Genomic DNA, 14953 nt, shown 5'->3' on the forward strand with positions numbered 1-14953 from the left:
GAAAACTTTGCTGTAAACAAGACAGCTCTGATCATAAGAAAGAATGTTTGAAGATAACCTTACATCCTTCTGATACTGCTTCAGAAGATAAGGCAGATTTTGTATCTTTGAGCCTAGAGGATGAAATTAAGAAATCAGATGTCAAAATATTAAGTATTAAAAAGCATAGGACAAATTCTCCTAATCTGGTAAGATTCATATTTGTTCAAGATTTCTTGCTGATGATATTCTTGTTTTTCAGCGATATGCTAGTATTTTCCTGAAATGCAGAGCCATGTGTATAAAAAATGTATATGAACTATGTTCATTCACTAAATATTTGCACATGGCCTGGAATTTTTTTATGCTGCCTGTTGCAAACATTTACATTTAATTAACTCCACCGTTTGCCCAGAACTTACTGTGATTTATCTTTTAAAAACCTCAATGGAGTCAAGCTGGCTGACAGTAGGATGCTGACTCCCTGAGCTGTGCTGCTTAAACTTTTGGAAATTTTATTAACATGGGGAAGAGAAAAACAGAGGTCAAGGTTTGCTTTGACGTATCTTCTCCAGAATCAGAACCAATTGACAGTTTTGTCTAGCGTTGCAGTGTTTACTCAGCTCTCATGTCTCTTTGAGTTTGGATGGAAAAACTCTTCATGAACTGCTGACATTGGTGGCAACCGACATGGGCCTTCTGCTTCCTTCAGGGTTATCTTATGATAACATCAGTGCACCAAATTCAGCATCAGATTGGGTTGCTTTAAATGAGGTACAGACCTAGAGCATGTTGACCTGGCTATGTTTACAGGACCAATGAGGACAAGAGTTAACTGCTGGAGCTTTGAATGTCAAGATAAGATCTTCCTTGGGGGAAGCTGAGGTGGGAGAGAATAAGCAGCAATAGTTCAATTGACTGCTTCAGGAGCTACCCCAGTGCAATTTTTCTTTCAGCTTAAACCTGTCTTCTTGGGAGAACTTGGGTGATTGCCTCTCATATGGACAGTTCTCTGGTGAATGGTGTACCAAGGGTGGGGTGGAGGGTGTGGACCACCCCAGGGGCCAGCCCAAGGGGGGGTGCATAGCCGGCCGGGTCCGGAACCTCCCGCGCTGCTCTAAACATCACCTCAGTGCAGCTGCCGTACTTATTCCAGAGAAGAGTCGTCAGCCGCGCTAAAGTGCCGGAAGGTCCCACGATGACTGCATCTGCCGGCTCTGCTCTGGAAGAGGTAAGTGACATCTGAGGGGGTGGACCAGCAGCTGCAGTCATCATGGAACATTGCCACAACTCCCTGTGTCTGCCGGCCCACCCCCTCTGACGTCACTTATATCTTCCGGAAGCAGAAGCAGTCATCACGGGACCTTGCTGGTTTGGATGGAGAGAGAAAGGAGCATAGCAGGGTGGTAGAAGGAGAAAAAATGGAGTCAGAGTGGTATGGAAGGATGGTGAAGGGTGAGAAAAAGGGGGTCAGGGTGGTATGGAAGGGTGGTGAAGGGTGAGAAAAGGGGTCAGGGTGTTATGGAAAGGTGGTGAAGGATGAGAAAGGGGGTCAGGGTGGTATGGAAGGGTGGTGGAGGGAGAGAAAGGATGCAGATACTGCATGGAATTGGGTTGGAAAGAAAGAAAGGGGGCAGATGCTGATGAAAGTGGGGGAGAAGGGAGAGTAGAGAGTGAAATGCCAGACCACGGGGGCGTGGGAGAGGGGAGAAGAGAGAGATGCCAGACCATTGGAGGAGGAAAGGGAAGAAGATGAATGCCAGACCAATGGGGGTGAAGGTAGAGATGGAAGGGGTAGGCATAAAATTTCTGGAAAGGGAATAGAAGGAGAGAAGATGCCATATAGAAGGGGCAGAGAGAGGGTAGACAGTAGATGAAAGGAAGAGAGTGAGAAGAAGATGAGAAAAGCAGAAACCAGAGAAGACAAGGTAGAAAAAAAGTTACATTTATTTATTTTTTTGCTTCAGGGGAGATTCATCGCTGTTTTTGTGGTGTTGCATTGTATGCAGAGTCCAGCTTCTTGGTTCTTCAGTTTAACCTTTGTCTACATATTTCTATTTTATCTCCCCTTTTACAAAACTGTAGAGCGTATTTTAGCGTTGGCCATGGTGGTGATGGCTCTGATGCTCAGAATTCTATGAGTATCTGAGCTGTTACCACCGTAGCTAAAAACCACACTACAGTCTGTAAAAGGGGGAGGGGTTCGTTTGTGATTACATATTCCATACTAGGTGAAGGTGTTTTCTGTGTTCTGTGTGTTCGAAAAGACATGGTTTTCTGTTAGGATTGACCGGCTTGTTTAGTTTTACAATGGGTGTATTGATGTACTGCTCATTGCCTTTTCCTAGGTACACTCTTGTGTGACGTGTGGAATGTTACTAGAAATCATGTTTTTCATACAGATGGGGGGGGTGTAAAAAAAAATGATGGGCCCCAGGTGTCGCATATGCTAGGTACACCACTGCTCCAGTGTCTTGAATTTTTTCCTTGCTTGTGCCCTGTTTGGCAGAGGCTGACTGCCGGGGTACAGGACTTTTCCTGGGCTTGATGATCTTGGGATCACGGAGGTGGATCTTTGTTCTACTCTTTAGTTAGTCAGTAGCCCTTTCCTTGGCTTTCCAGCTCAGAGGTTGACATACAGCTTTGTTGGCCTGCGGTGTGGTGAGATTGGCATAGGGCTAATGCCTACTCATCTTGAAGCTTTCCAACTGAGGGCTGCCTGGAGCAGGTAATCCAAACGAGGATTTAGCTACTTTTCCATTTTCCTCTACGCTCTAGCTTCCTCAGGTGGGCATTGAAAGATGTCTGCTGTTGGCCTCCTTTACCACTGTTCTTGTTTACCACCTGCCGGCAGGAAGTTACATCGGAAGGAGGGATTCGGTGGTAAGAAGGTTCCGGTCAGAGCAGTGTGCAGGAAGCATCCAACAGACTGGTAGGCCCACAGGGGCTGACCCAGCCAAGAGAGATGTAGTGTTTATTTTGCCGCCAGCCATCGGGAGGACGGGGGGGGGGGGGTTGGACCCATGAGAGGGAGGGGGGCTGCTGGACTCGTAAGGGGGGACTGTTGTTGCACCCGCGAAGGAGGAAGGGAGTTGCTTGGGCTGCTGGGCATGGACCAGCTGGAGCTGAAGGGAAGAGAGATCTGGGTGCTGAAGGGAGGGGATAGAGGTGTTGGACCCATGGGAAGGGGTAGAGATGCAGGATCTGCAGGGAGGAAAAGAGAGAAGGAAAGGGAAAGAGAAAAGTTGAACCAAGGTGGTGAAGGAAGAGTGAGTGAAATATTGAACATTGCAGAGGGAGGAAGGAAATAGAGTGTGAAACACATTGGTGTAAGGGAGTAAGAGAGGAGAGAAGCTGGACACAGGGAGATATACAAAAAGAGGGAAGATAGTGGGCATGAATGGGAGCATAAGGACAAATAGGGGAATGCTGCATCTGCATGGGGGTAGTATATGGACACAGAAGGGTAATGCTAGACATGGGAGGGTATATGGACACAAAGAGAAGATGGCTAGACATGGGAGAGAATTAAAATGCAGAAGGAAGATGCTAGACAGGCAGGGCATAGGGATATAGAGGAGTGATATTGTACACAGGAGGAGGGGGGATCATAGAATGGTGAGGTGATGAAGGCAGGGAGATGGACACAAGAGAAATATTAGAAAGGGAAGTATAGGAGACAGAGAAGGGAGATGCTGGCTGAAAATGGGTGGAAAAACCTATACAGAGATGGAAGATGAATGGTGAGTATGAAGAAAGAAGACATATCAAATGGTCAAAAGACCCTAGCAAGAGTTAAGAGTATACAGACGGAAACAGAAACCAGAGCCTGAGACCAATGTGATGTGAAGAATAAAATGACCAGAGGATGTGCAGATAGCATAGCTGGTTTTAAGAAAGGTTCCTGGAGGAAAAGTCTATAGTTTTTTATTGAGATAGACATGAGGGAAGCCACTGCTTGCCCTGGATCAGTAACATGAAATACTGCTACTCCTTGGGTTTTGGCGAGGTACTAGTAACCTGGATTGGCCACCTTGAGAATGGGCTTCTGGGCTTGATGGACCATTGGTCTGGCCCAGTAAGGCTATTCTTATGTTCTTATTTTGTGATTAGAATATATCAGATTTGAAATATGTAACCTGCTAGAGCTGGTGTTAGACATAACTGGGGACTGCAAAGCCCAGGCTGTGCTTCTTTGGCTTCTAGCTGTCTTAGGGCTCTCTCTAACCAGGGGGAAGTTGCCCTCCCCTAACACTATTCCTGCCATGGATGACTGAAGTATTCTGTTAGCTTGATTTTTCTATGTAGCATCCTATATAATAAAACCCTAGCCCCGCATGCGCACTCTGAACTGCGTGCTTCCATGATCTGTAGGTCTGTGGCCACAGGAGTGCGCATGCGCGCTACTGGCAGCTAGCACGGACCTCCCTGCTCTCCAGCTCCTCCAGGCATCGAGCGGCAGTCCTCCATCCAGTCCACCGAAGGGCTCTTCTGTCTGCAAAAGCCTACTGAGGATCGTGGCCGGCTGTAGCGAACCTCGCTGGCTGCTCTGCACCTCAGTAGCATGTTCCCTCTGACGCACCGGATCGCGTCAGAGAGAACGTGCTACCGAGGTGTTTAGCGCCTGCGAGGTTCGCTACAGCCGGCCACAATCCTCAGTAGGTTTTTTTGATTGCAGATTGCTCCCTCTCTCTCTTTATTTGGGGCAGACCAGGAAGAGCAGGTAAAGGGTCGGGTACTCGACTACCGGGCTGTAACCCACGGTGGGCCCGGGGGATGGGTTGAGAGCGGCTGCTCCCGCACTATAGTTTGTTTGACCCCACTCTTCCCAGGAAGCGCTATGGGGGAGAGCCAGGCCGGGGATACCGAGGCGGGGTCCAAGTCCAGGCTGTGGTAGCCTCCGTAGTCGGGGTACTGGGCGGCACCGGGGTAGCTCTGCAGGGAGGGGTGGGGGCGCATGGAGCCCGGGTACATGCCGACGTCTGTATGCTTCACCCCCTTATAAAAGGAAAGGGTGCGAGCGTTGGGGAGAACTGGACAGAAGGGGGTGCTGCAGGCACCCTGGAAACGGGAGGGGGAGGAGAGGGCCCAGGGATCTGGGTAATAGGGGGAGAGAAAGTGGAGGGTGGTGTGGGCACCCGGGTGCAGGCGCTGCAGAAACCTGGGCAGAGGGTGCAGTTACTGCTGCACCGGGATAGCGGGCTCGAGTGAAGCGGCAAAAATGATCGCTGGGAGCAGTACTGCTGAAGGAACTGAGAAGGGGGAAAGGGGCACTTCCAGTTGCAGCAAGTGGACTTTCTTTTTACAGCTGATACTACTGCTGCTCTGTCACTGAACTTGAAATGTTGTAAAAGGATGACACTGGATGTTGGAAAGGGGAAACAGAGACAAAGGGAGCCATTTTGGATGAGGGGGAAGGGATACAAGGGATTGACAAATAAGTTGGTGATGGATGAGGGAAGAAATATATAGAGAAAGATGGAGTGATTCTTGATGGAGGGGAAGACAGAGACAGCAGCATGCTGGATGGGATAGCAGAGAGAGAGAGAGAAGATGGAATGATGCTGGATGGGGAGAAAAAGGTGGAAATAGGGAAGGTAAAAGGGGACATGGGAGCCTGAATATGGGTAGGTAAAAGGAAGGAAGAGGGGTTACTGCTGGATAGGGGGGAAGGGGTACTACTGGAGAGGGGGGAGGTAAAAGGAAGGGAGAAGGGCTATTGCTGGACAGGGGGAGCAGGGAAAGGGTACTACTAGACAAGGAAGAGGTAAAAGGAAGGGAGAAGTGCTACTGCTGGACAGGGGGAGCAGGGAAGGGGTACTGCTAGACATGGGAGGTAAAAGGAAGGGAGAAGGAACAGAAAGAAAGACAGACAGGGGGCCAGGGAGAGAGACAGACAGAAAGAAAGAAAGAATGGGGGCAGGGAGAAAGAAAGAAACGCCTCAGCGCCCCATTGTGCTAAAAGTCTACACATCTATTCTAGCACCCGTTAATGTAACAGGCTTAAACACTAGTTCTGTAATAATTTGGCTTATTCAGTTTTCTCAATAATGGAGAGGATATTTGTGAGGGGGAAGAGAGGGGAGACAGGGGTTTTGTTGATCCTTGCTCTGTATTATTTGTGATTTATAAAATGGCAATTCTACAGAATATTGTTTCTTTTTATACTTTAATAAAATATGTTCAATATAAAACTATTCGAGGTTTGTGCAGATAGGATCAGATGGTTTATGGGAATGGGGCAGAGACAGGGACCGAGCTTCCAGGGATGGGACAGGGACAGATTTTTTCCCTGTGTCATTCTCTAATCTGGACTCCTCAAGCCTCCTTATTAGGCTAATTTCCCTCTGTCTAAGTGATCTATGCAGCTCCCATCTCTCAGAGACTCTAGCTGTTTAATTGCCCTACCAGGTGTGGCTGACTTCCTGATTGGCTGTGGGTCTCTAGAGCTGAGACCTTTGGGAGAACTGCCAGCTGGCTTGCACATTGTGCCATTCTCCCTACACTAGCCCTTTTCTGAGAGCTTTCTGGAACTTCCTTTGCATACAAGTAACATCAGGGTGAATAGGCTTATGTAGAAGAAAACCCTTTCTCCTGTGACTGCCCTGAACAAAGTTGACTAGCTTTAAATGCTCTAGGGCTTGGCAGTGGCCAGCTAATCCTAGGTATCTTTAGTAGGGCAGGGCTTACTTCCTTCAAAATCTGCTTTACCTTGTGCAATCCTATGTTCTCAGGATTTTCCCTGCCACAATATTAGCAAATAAGTGATATATCTTCAAAAGTATGCACAATCGCATGAAAAAGATGAAGAGCTCTGTGCTTCTAATTTCTAGAGCAGGTACTCTCCATTTCCATAATTTTAATTTATTATTAAACCTTAAATCTTCTGGTATTGCTATTACATTTTGATATTTTTGCTCATAGCCTTAAAAGAAGTTTTATTGTTGTGCATTTGATAAACAGGTAGCTACAACTAAAACATGTGTTCTTTTGTTTTCTTAGAGTGTAAATGAAACATATCCTATCATCTATAACGACAAGTTCAGCTGCAGGTTTCTCAAAAAGACACAGTCAACCTCGGTTACAGATCCAGCCTCTTGTGACAGTCTCTCAGAAAAGAGGGAAAAACATGCCATATATAGAAAAGCAAGTCCCGTCATCCAAAACAGCTTAGAGTATGCAAGAGCTTTACTTGAAAGAAGGCAAAACCAATCTTGTAATCTATATCTGAAGAAAAATGAAAAGCAAACAAAAATTTCATCCAAACAAAATATCAGCATTCATATTTTAGCTGCTAATGACACAAGTGAAATCTTACAATTCAAGCCTTCCCCAATACTGAGTATTTCTAAGAGTGCACTGGAGACTGAAGTGCCTGTTAACAAGCTGACCTCAAAATCTATTAGTTTCCCAGGGAGAAAGCATGAGCCTACTAGCTATGGTTTGATACTACATGGAATAAACCCTGCTATTCATTTGAAATCAACTCTAAAATCTAAAACTCACTGCGTTTCTCTTTGTCAGCCTGTTACATGTACATGTTCATGTTTTCACACAAATAGTAGTTTGGATGAAATGGTAAAATGGGAATATGTATCCATAGCAAAACCACTTTCAGCCCCTGGATATAAAAAAAATATTTTCCCTAGAAAGGACATTGCTTTGAATGACTCTAAGTTACAAAGTCCGCACTCGCAACAGGAAGACTCGGTGAAAGTAGTTCCTTCAGGAAATGTAGAAAGCAGCAACATATCTGGGATGACCAGGTCTCTGATTTATGAGGACTACAAAGAAACAACAGTTAAATCCATATCATCTCAGCAGGCCGACTTCACTGAGGAAACGCCAACTGATACAAAATTAGATGACAAGGAACTGTACTTAGACATCACAAATGGACAAGACCCTCAGCAAAACTGCAGGTCCAACAAGCCATCACCAATGCAAGATCCACAAACACAGCTGGATAACAAAGCTACACAGATGCAGGAAGCCACAGCATCCAAGGCTGCAGCAGCTGGAACTTTCAGTATTAGGTCTCGTCCTATTATTAATATTCCTACAGCACATGGCATTGTTTATGAATTAGAAGAAGTAAATGAAAATGATATTGAACAATGAAAATTATAAGTTGTAAAACACAAAGCACTATTATCCAAAACTTATTTACAGGAGGCTAAATAGAATCTTCGACATTGGAACTACTAAATTTAATGAACTATTCGTGCTCTCAAAGTCTTCTTAACCTGCTGAAAAGTGTAGTATAAACTGCAATGGACAGGTTACAGTGTTGTTGTTATAGTATCATGTATACTTTTATGTAAAGTTTCTATTTTGTTTTTATAACAGATCTTAACACACAAGACCTTGCAGATTTTCTCACATCACATATCTTTGCACTTTTCTAGATGTCTTTGAATGGAATGTTCTTTGTCTTTTATTGATTATCTATATAGATTTTTTTATTTTAGTTTCATTTTTTACTTTCCCCTTCCCTAACCATAAGAACATAAGAATTGCTGCTGTTGGGTTAGACCAGTGGTCCATCGTGCCCAGCAGTCCACTCATGCGGGGCCCTTAGGTCAAACACCAGTGCCCTGAGTCTAGCCTTATCTGCGTACATTCTGGTTCAGCGAGAACTTGTCTAACTTGTCTTGAATCCCTGGAGGCTGTTTTCCCCTATAACAGCCTCCGGAATAGCGTTCCAGTTTTCTACCACTCTCTGGGTGAAGAAGAACTTCCTTACATTCCTTTTAACTTTAGAGAGTGTCCTCTATATAGATTTTTTTATTTTAGTTTCATTTTTTACTTTCCCCTTCTCTAACCATAAGAACATAAGAATTGCTGCTGCTGGGTCAGACCAGTGGTCCATCGTGCCCAGCAGTCCACTCACGCGGCAGCCCCCAGGTCAAAGACCAGTGCTCTAAATGAGTCCAGCCTCACCTACGTACGTTCCAGTTTAGTAGGAACTTGTCCAACTTTGTCTTGAATCCCTGGAGGGTGTTTTCCCCTATAACAGACTCCGGCAGAGTGTTCCAGTTGTCTACCACTCTCTGGGTGAAGAAGAACTTCCTTACATTTGTACGGAATCTATCCCCTTTCAACTTTAGAGAGTGCCTTCTCGTTCTTTCTACCTTGGAGAGGGTAAACAATCTGTCTTTATCTGCTAAGTCTATTCCCTTCAGTATTTTGAATGTTTCAATCATGTCCCCTCTCAGTCTCCCCTTTTCAAGGGAGAAGAGGCCCAGTTTCTCCAATCTCTCACTGTACAGCAACTCCTCCAGCCCCTTAACCATTTTAGTCGCCCTTCTCGGGACCCTTTCGAGTAGTACCATGTCCTTCTTCATGTATGGCGACCAGTGCTGAACACAGTACTCCAGGTGAGGGCGCACCATGGCCCGGTACAGCAGCATGATAACCTTTTCCGATCTCGTGATCCCCTTCTTTATCATTCCTAGCATTCTGTTCACCCTTTTCGTCACTGCCACACATTGCATGGACTGCTTCATCGACTTGTTGATCAGAACTCCCAAGTCTCTTTCCTGGGAGATCTCTCCAAGTACCGCCCCGGACATCCTGTATTCATGCATGAGATTTTTGTTACCGACATGCATCACTTTACACTTATCCATGTTGAACCTCATTTGCCATGTCGATGACCATTTCTCGAGCTTGATTATGTCACTTGCAGATCTTCGCTGTCCTCCTATGTCTTCACTACTCTGAATAACTTCGTATTGTCTGGAAATTTAATCACCTTACTCGTCGTACCAATGTCCAGATCGTTTATAAAGATGTTGAAGAGCACGGGTCCAAGCACCGAGCCCTACGGCACCCCACTGGTGACGCTCTTCCAGTCTGAGTATTGTCTATTTACCCCCCACTCTCTGTTTCCTATGCTCCAGCCAGTTTTTAATCCACATGAGTATTTCACCCTCAATTCCATGGCTCGCAATTTTTTGAAGTAGTCTTTCTTGCGGGACCTTGTCAAACGCCTTCTGAAAATCCAGATATATAATGTCGACCGGGTCGCCCTTGTCTATCTGCCTGTTTACTTCCTCGAAGAAGTGCAGCAAGTTTGTGAAACAAGATCTGTAAATGTTTTCATTTTAAATATTTTAATACATAAGCCAAAAGATTTAATTTTATTTTAAAGTTTGATTCTGAAATGGGTGTCTTGTGTTTTCACGTCAATGCCCATGGTTGCCCTATCTGATATCAAGGTTCTGAGCCTAATACACTAGGTTCCTGCATACTCTGAAGAGCAGAAAAGTGGGAGGGAGGGATAAGAAGTGCTGCCACTATGCCCTGCCTGATTCATGTGTCACCTGTAAGATTTACAAGCATTCTCAAAGTAGCAGCACATGCTGAATCCAGGGCTGGTGTGAACCCTATCATGTCTCATCAGCATCTCCCCAATAGGCCAAAGGGCAACAATATCCTCACCCTATTAGACCCATAGTGCAAATATGCTCCCTGCACCAACTGACTGTGCTAATTACATTGAGCAGAATATAAGGGGGGCCCCATAACCAATATGTAATAGATATTTTAGTTAAGATCTTAAAAGATACTAATATTATATAAAAAGATGTAGCTGAATAATAGACATGCTTCAGTGACTTGTGACATGGCATAATATGAATAGCACGCAGAGTACATATTGTTTGTTACCACTGAAAGAGAGGAAAAATATTTTGGTTTCATGTCTGGAACAGGATGCTGAAGCCGTAACATAACTGTTTCCTGAACATAAGCTGAAGGTTGCACTGACTTAAATATTTTCCACCTAATAAGAAACTAACATATTTGTCACTTGTAGAGTTAGGGTAAATTATGTGACTGTAACCATGTGATTGTAGCCCACAGAAGTCTATTGTCTAGCAAATGCTAAAGTTTTTGTAAAATAGATGTTTTCAGTAGAATAGAGCATGTTAACAAGGTCATCAGGTCCTCGATGAACTTGTTGTTCACGTCTTCTATTGCTGACAGGAGTGAAACCAATAGCATGTGATAAATTAAGTCATTATTTGTTGCTAAGGAAAAGTACTAATGAAGTATGATTAAACAGAAACCATGTGACTTGAATAGAGCCAATAGAGTATGGCTGAAGTATGCAATTTGTAAATGAATTGTAATTGGAAGATGTACCAACTATGTATGTTTAATAATGAATTAATTGATTGTCATTATCCCAATAAAATGGCCAGTCACTTGTAATTCGGGGAGACTTTTGGCTTACCAGTTTAGTAAGAGGTCAAAATGCTCCTCAAGGCCTTGAATATTTAACTACACTTTTGTGTTAGAATACTTCGTTAATCTTCTCTAAGATAGAAATTAAGAGCTGAGGGTATGTAGCCTGTCCACATAGTTATTTATAACCAAACACAAGCGCATGATGAAATGTTTGAAACTATAAACAAAAACCTTTGAACAAATCTGCTCAAGACATCTATGCCAAAGTTTGCTACAGGTTTTGTTCTTATAGAACAGCTCCCACAGATGGGTCTATGGCAGTGGTTCCCAACCCTGTCCTGGAGGAACACCAGGCCAATTGGGTTTTCAGGCTAGCCCTAATGAATATGCATGAAGCAAATTTGCATGCCTATCACTTCCATCATATGCAAATCTCTCTCATGCATATTCATTAGGGCTAGCCTGAAAACCCGATTGGCCTGGTGTTCCTCCAGGACAGGGTTGGGAATCACTGGTCTATGGTAGAGAATGACACGGGGAAAAAATCTGTCCCTGTCACTGGACGACCATCCCCTTCACTGCCCCGTCCCTGCAGCATCCACCCTTCCCTCTCACCGCCCTGAGAATCTCCCTCCCTCCCTCCCCCTTACCTTCGCGGCGTAAAGAAACTTAAGGGAGGGGGAGGTGCGCGGTAACTGATCGCATATGCGGCCCCTTCCCTCCCTCCGCCCAAATCTATCTCCCTCCTCCCTCACCTTTGTGGCGCTTTAGAAAAGAAACTGATGCCAGCGAAGCCTGCCTATGCTGCGCGTGTGTGGCAGAAGCTTCTCTGACAATTGTCATTTTATAAACACAAATAAAACAGAGCAAGGTTCAACAAAACCCATTTCCCCTCCCTTTCATAAATATCCCCTTCACTATTGTGAAAACTGAACAAACCAAATTACTACAGAATGCTACATAGAAAAATCAAGCTAACAGAATACTTTATTCACACATGGCAAGAATAATGTTAGGGGAGTGCAACTAGGGCAACTGCCCCCTGATCAGAGAGTGAGCCCTAAGCCAGCTGGAAGCTAAAGAAGCACAGCCTGGACTTTGCGGTCCCCAGTTATGTCGAATACCAGTTCTAGCAGGATACATATTTCAAATCTGAAATATTCTAATCACAAAATATAAAATAAATTTATCTTTTTTCTTTTTGTTGTCTGGTAATTTTATTCTTCAAATAACATTGGTCTCAGGCTTTGGTTTTAGTTTCCTTCTGTCTTCATCGTGGCATGGCTGGCTCCTGAAGGTAAAATAGGCGCAAGAGGAGCTGGGGAGAAGATGCTGAGTCTGACTTTTCTACCACAGGAGTAAGACTTTTCACTGCTCCCAAGGGGCGGTAAAAGGTCTTGTCCCCATTCCCACGGTAAACGGTCCCTGTGTCATTCTCTAGTCTATAGTACATAGTAACATAGTAAATGACAGCAGATAACTCGTGTGGTCCATCCAGTCTGCCCAAGTCACATTCATTCTCAAGCAAAAAACCAGTAATTATTCATATCGCTTGCTAAGTTTCAGTATAAGGTGTTTTTCCCTCCCCCCCCTCAAAATAGGTAAGACCTATACTCAGATGATTTCAATGTAGTATAAAATACTTAGAATTGCTCTTGATCCTTCTTGCCGCATACGAGACAGAGACCATAGTGGTATGTCTGCCGTCGGCTACACTACCTTGCACTGCCCCACTGCTGGAGTCGCCAACTCCAGCCCTTCCCCCCCCCCATATATGGGACACAGCCCACAGAAGTCCATCTTCCATTGTTTTCCTTTCCTGCTGCTGGGCTTCTATTTAAGCTCCACTCCTGTGTATCATAAATAAGATACAGTTTTTGATCTGCTGAGATTTGTGTCGATACTATCCTCTTTATATTTAGGGATCCTTTATCCCACTTATTTTTGAACTCTAACTTTTTGCCTCCATCACCTCCACAGGAAGGGCATTCCAGGCCATCCACCACCCTTTCTGTGGAAGAAGTATTTCCTGATGTTACTCCTCAGTCTACCAACCCTCAACCTCATATTATGTCCTCTAATTTTACCACTTCTACATCTCTTAATCTATAAATAAATCTATTTCATACCCTTCAAATATTTAAACATCTGAATCATATCTCCTCTATCCCTTCTTTCATACAGCGTATACATATTCAGGTATTCAAGCCTCTTCTCAGTGCAATCCCGCTATCATTTTTGTTGCCTTCCTCTAGACCACTTCAAGTCTTCTTACATCCTTAGCAAGGTACATCTTCCAAAACTGAACACAATATTCTAAGTGGAGCAATACCAACAACTTGTACATGGGCATCAACATCTCTTTTTCTGCTGATGATTCCTCTCTATATGCAGTCCAGCATCCTTCTGGCTATGGCCACCATTTTGTCACATTGTTTCGCAGCCTTGAGAACCTCGGCCAAGGTCCCTCTCCCTGTCCATGCATATTAGCTTCTCAACCCCAAGCATATACAGCTTCTTTGGAGTTTTACTCCCCAAGTGCATTGCTGTGCACTTCTTTGCATTAAAGTGTAACTGCTAGACCAGGGGTCCCCAAAGTCCCTCCTCGAGGGCCAAATCCAGTCGGGTTTTCAGGATTTCCCCAATGAATATGCATTAAAAGCAGTGTATAGACATAGATCTCATGCATATTCATTGGAGAAATCCTGAAAACCCAACTGGATTCGGCCCTCAAGGAGGGACTTTGGGGACCTCTATGCTAGACATTAAGACCATTCACAGATCTTCTCCAGGGCAACTCCACTGCCACCGTGAGCTGCCCCAGCAAAGACACTGCCATTAGTCGCTGAGGGTGGAAGTCAGACCAGTGAGGTAGATGGGCTCTGCCTCCAACGTCCCTTGCAGTGTGGAGCCTTTGCGCAGTGACTGAATGCAGCCAGGCTTTGCAAACACTCCAGCAAAGCCAGGAAGTATGAACACCACCACCTCTCCATCCCACCAGAAAACCATCTCGATACTTCTGGACATCATCTCTACCCAAAAGACCACCCAGCAACCAGGTCCTTCCTCCTCCTACCAATGATTCAGCAGGATAAGGAGGAAGGAGCCAACATCTACCCTGACCTACAAAAAGCCTTCCAAAATGACTCTATCGACACCAGCTCAGATCCTGCCACTATAGGCCCGATGTGTCACCAGCCCCAACTAGTCATCTAGAAACATCATACTCTGAACCCCTATAGCTGAAAACCACCCAAGAAAAATATCCCTAATCTAAATCCTAAATTCACGATGAAATTCCTGCTCACTTAAATCCTACCTATTCTATGTATCATCAACCTCATAGAAGTTCAGACCACATGTCCCACTGGAAATATCTCCTCATGTCACCTCACCCAACAAAGGCCCAGATCTCAAAATCCACCTGCAACACCCGAGGAACACTATGAATCTCACCACAGTTCCATCACCATACTCCGGATCAAACACAATACCAACAATAGACAGCGAAAACAGGCCCCCTTCTGAGACTACACCAACCTAAAGCCTATTTAACACATAAAAAGACTAAAAAAAAAATGGCAAACTCCTCGCCCCAATCCCCTGCATATACGCTAACGTAAGATCAGTGGTAAACAAACTATTCCTCCTAAATGAGTTAATCTCAACAAATAACCTATTGCTGACATTCATCACAGAAACACGGCTAAAAGAAGCAAACAGCCCAGAACTTCCCCACCTCTGCCCACCAGGATACAACATACTCCAGTTTTCTAGG

The 14953-nt window shown here is 44.7% G+C and overlaps 1 protein-coding gene across 4 annotated transcripts in view; it reads left to right on the top strand.

Moving 5' to 3' along the window:
- The window catches only part of C12H1orf141 (chromosome 12 C1orf141 homolog), a 63031-nt gene extending 54437 nt beyond the window's left edge, over window positions 1–8594 (top strand). For all 4 annotated transcript variants that reach the window (XM_033917045.1, XM_033917046.1, XM_033917049.1 and 1 more), the window contains 2 exons: window positions 2–188; window positions 6982–8594. In XM_033917045.1, coding sequence (XP_033772936.1) covers window positions 2–188; window positions 6982–8100 — 1306 coding nt within the window. In that variant the 3' untranslated portion in view covers window positions 8101–8594. The remainder of the gene's footprint in view (window position 1; window positions 189–6981) is intronic.
- Window positions 8595–14953: the final 6359 nt, after the last annotated feature.

This window comes from Geotrypetes seraphini, chromosome 12, assembly GCF_902459505.1.
Source record: "Geotrypetes seraphini chromosome 12, aGeoSer1.1, whole genome shotgun sequence".
Taxonomy (NCBI): domain Eukaryota; kingdom Metazoa; phylum Chordata; class Amphibia; order Gymnophiona; family Dermophiidae; genus Geotrypetes; species Geotrypetes seraphini.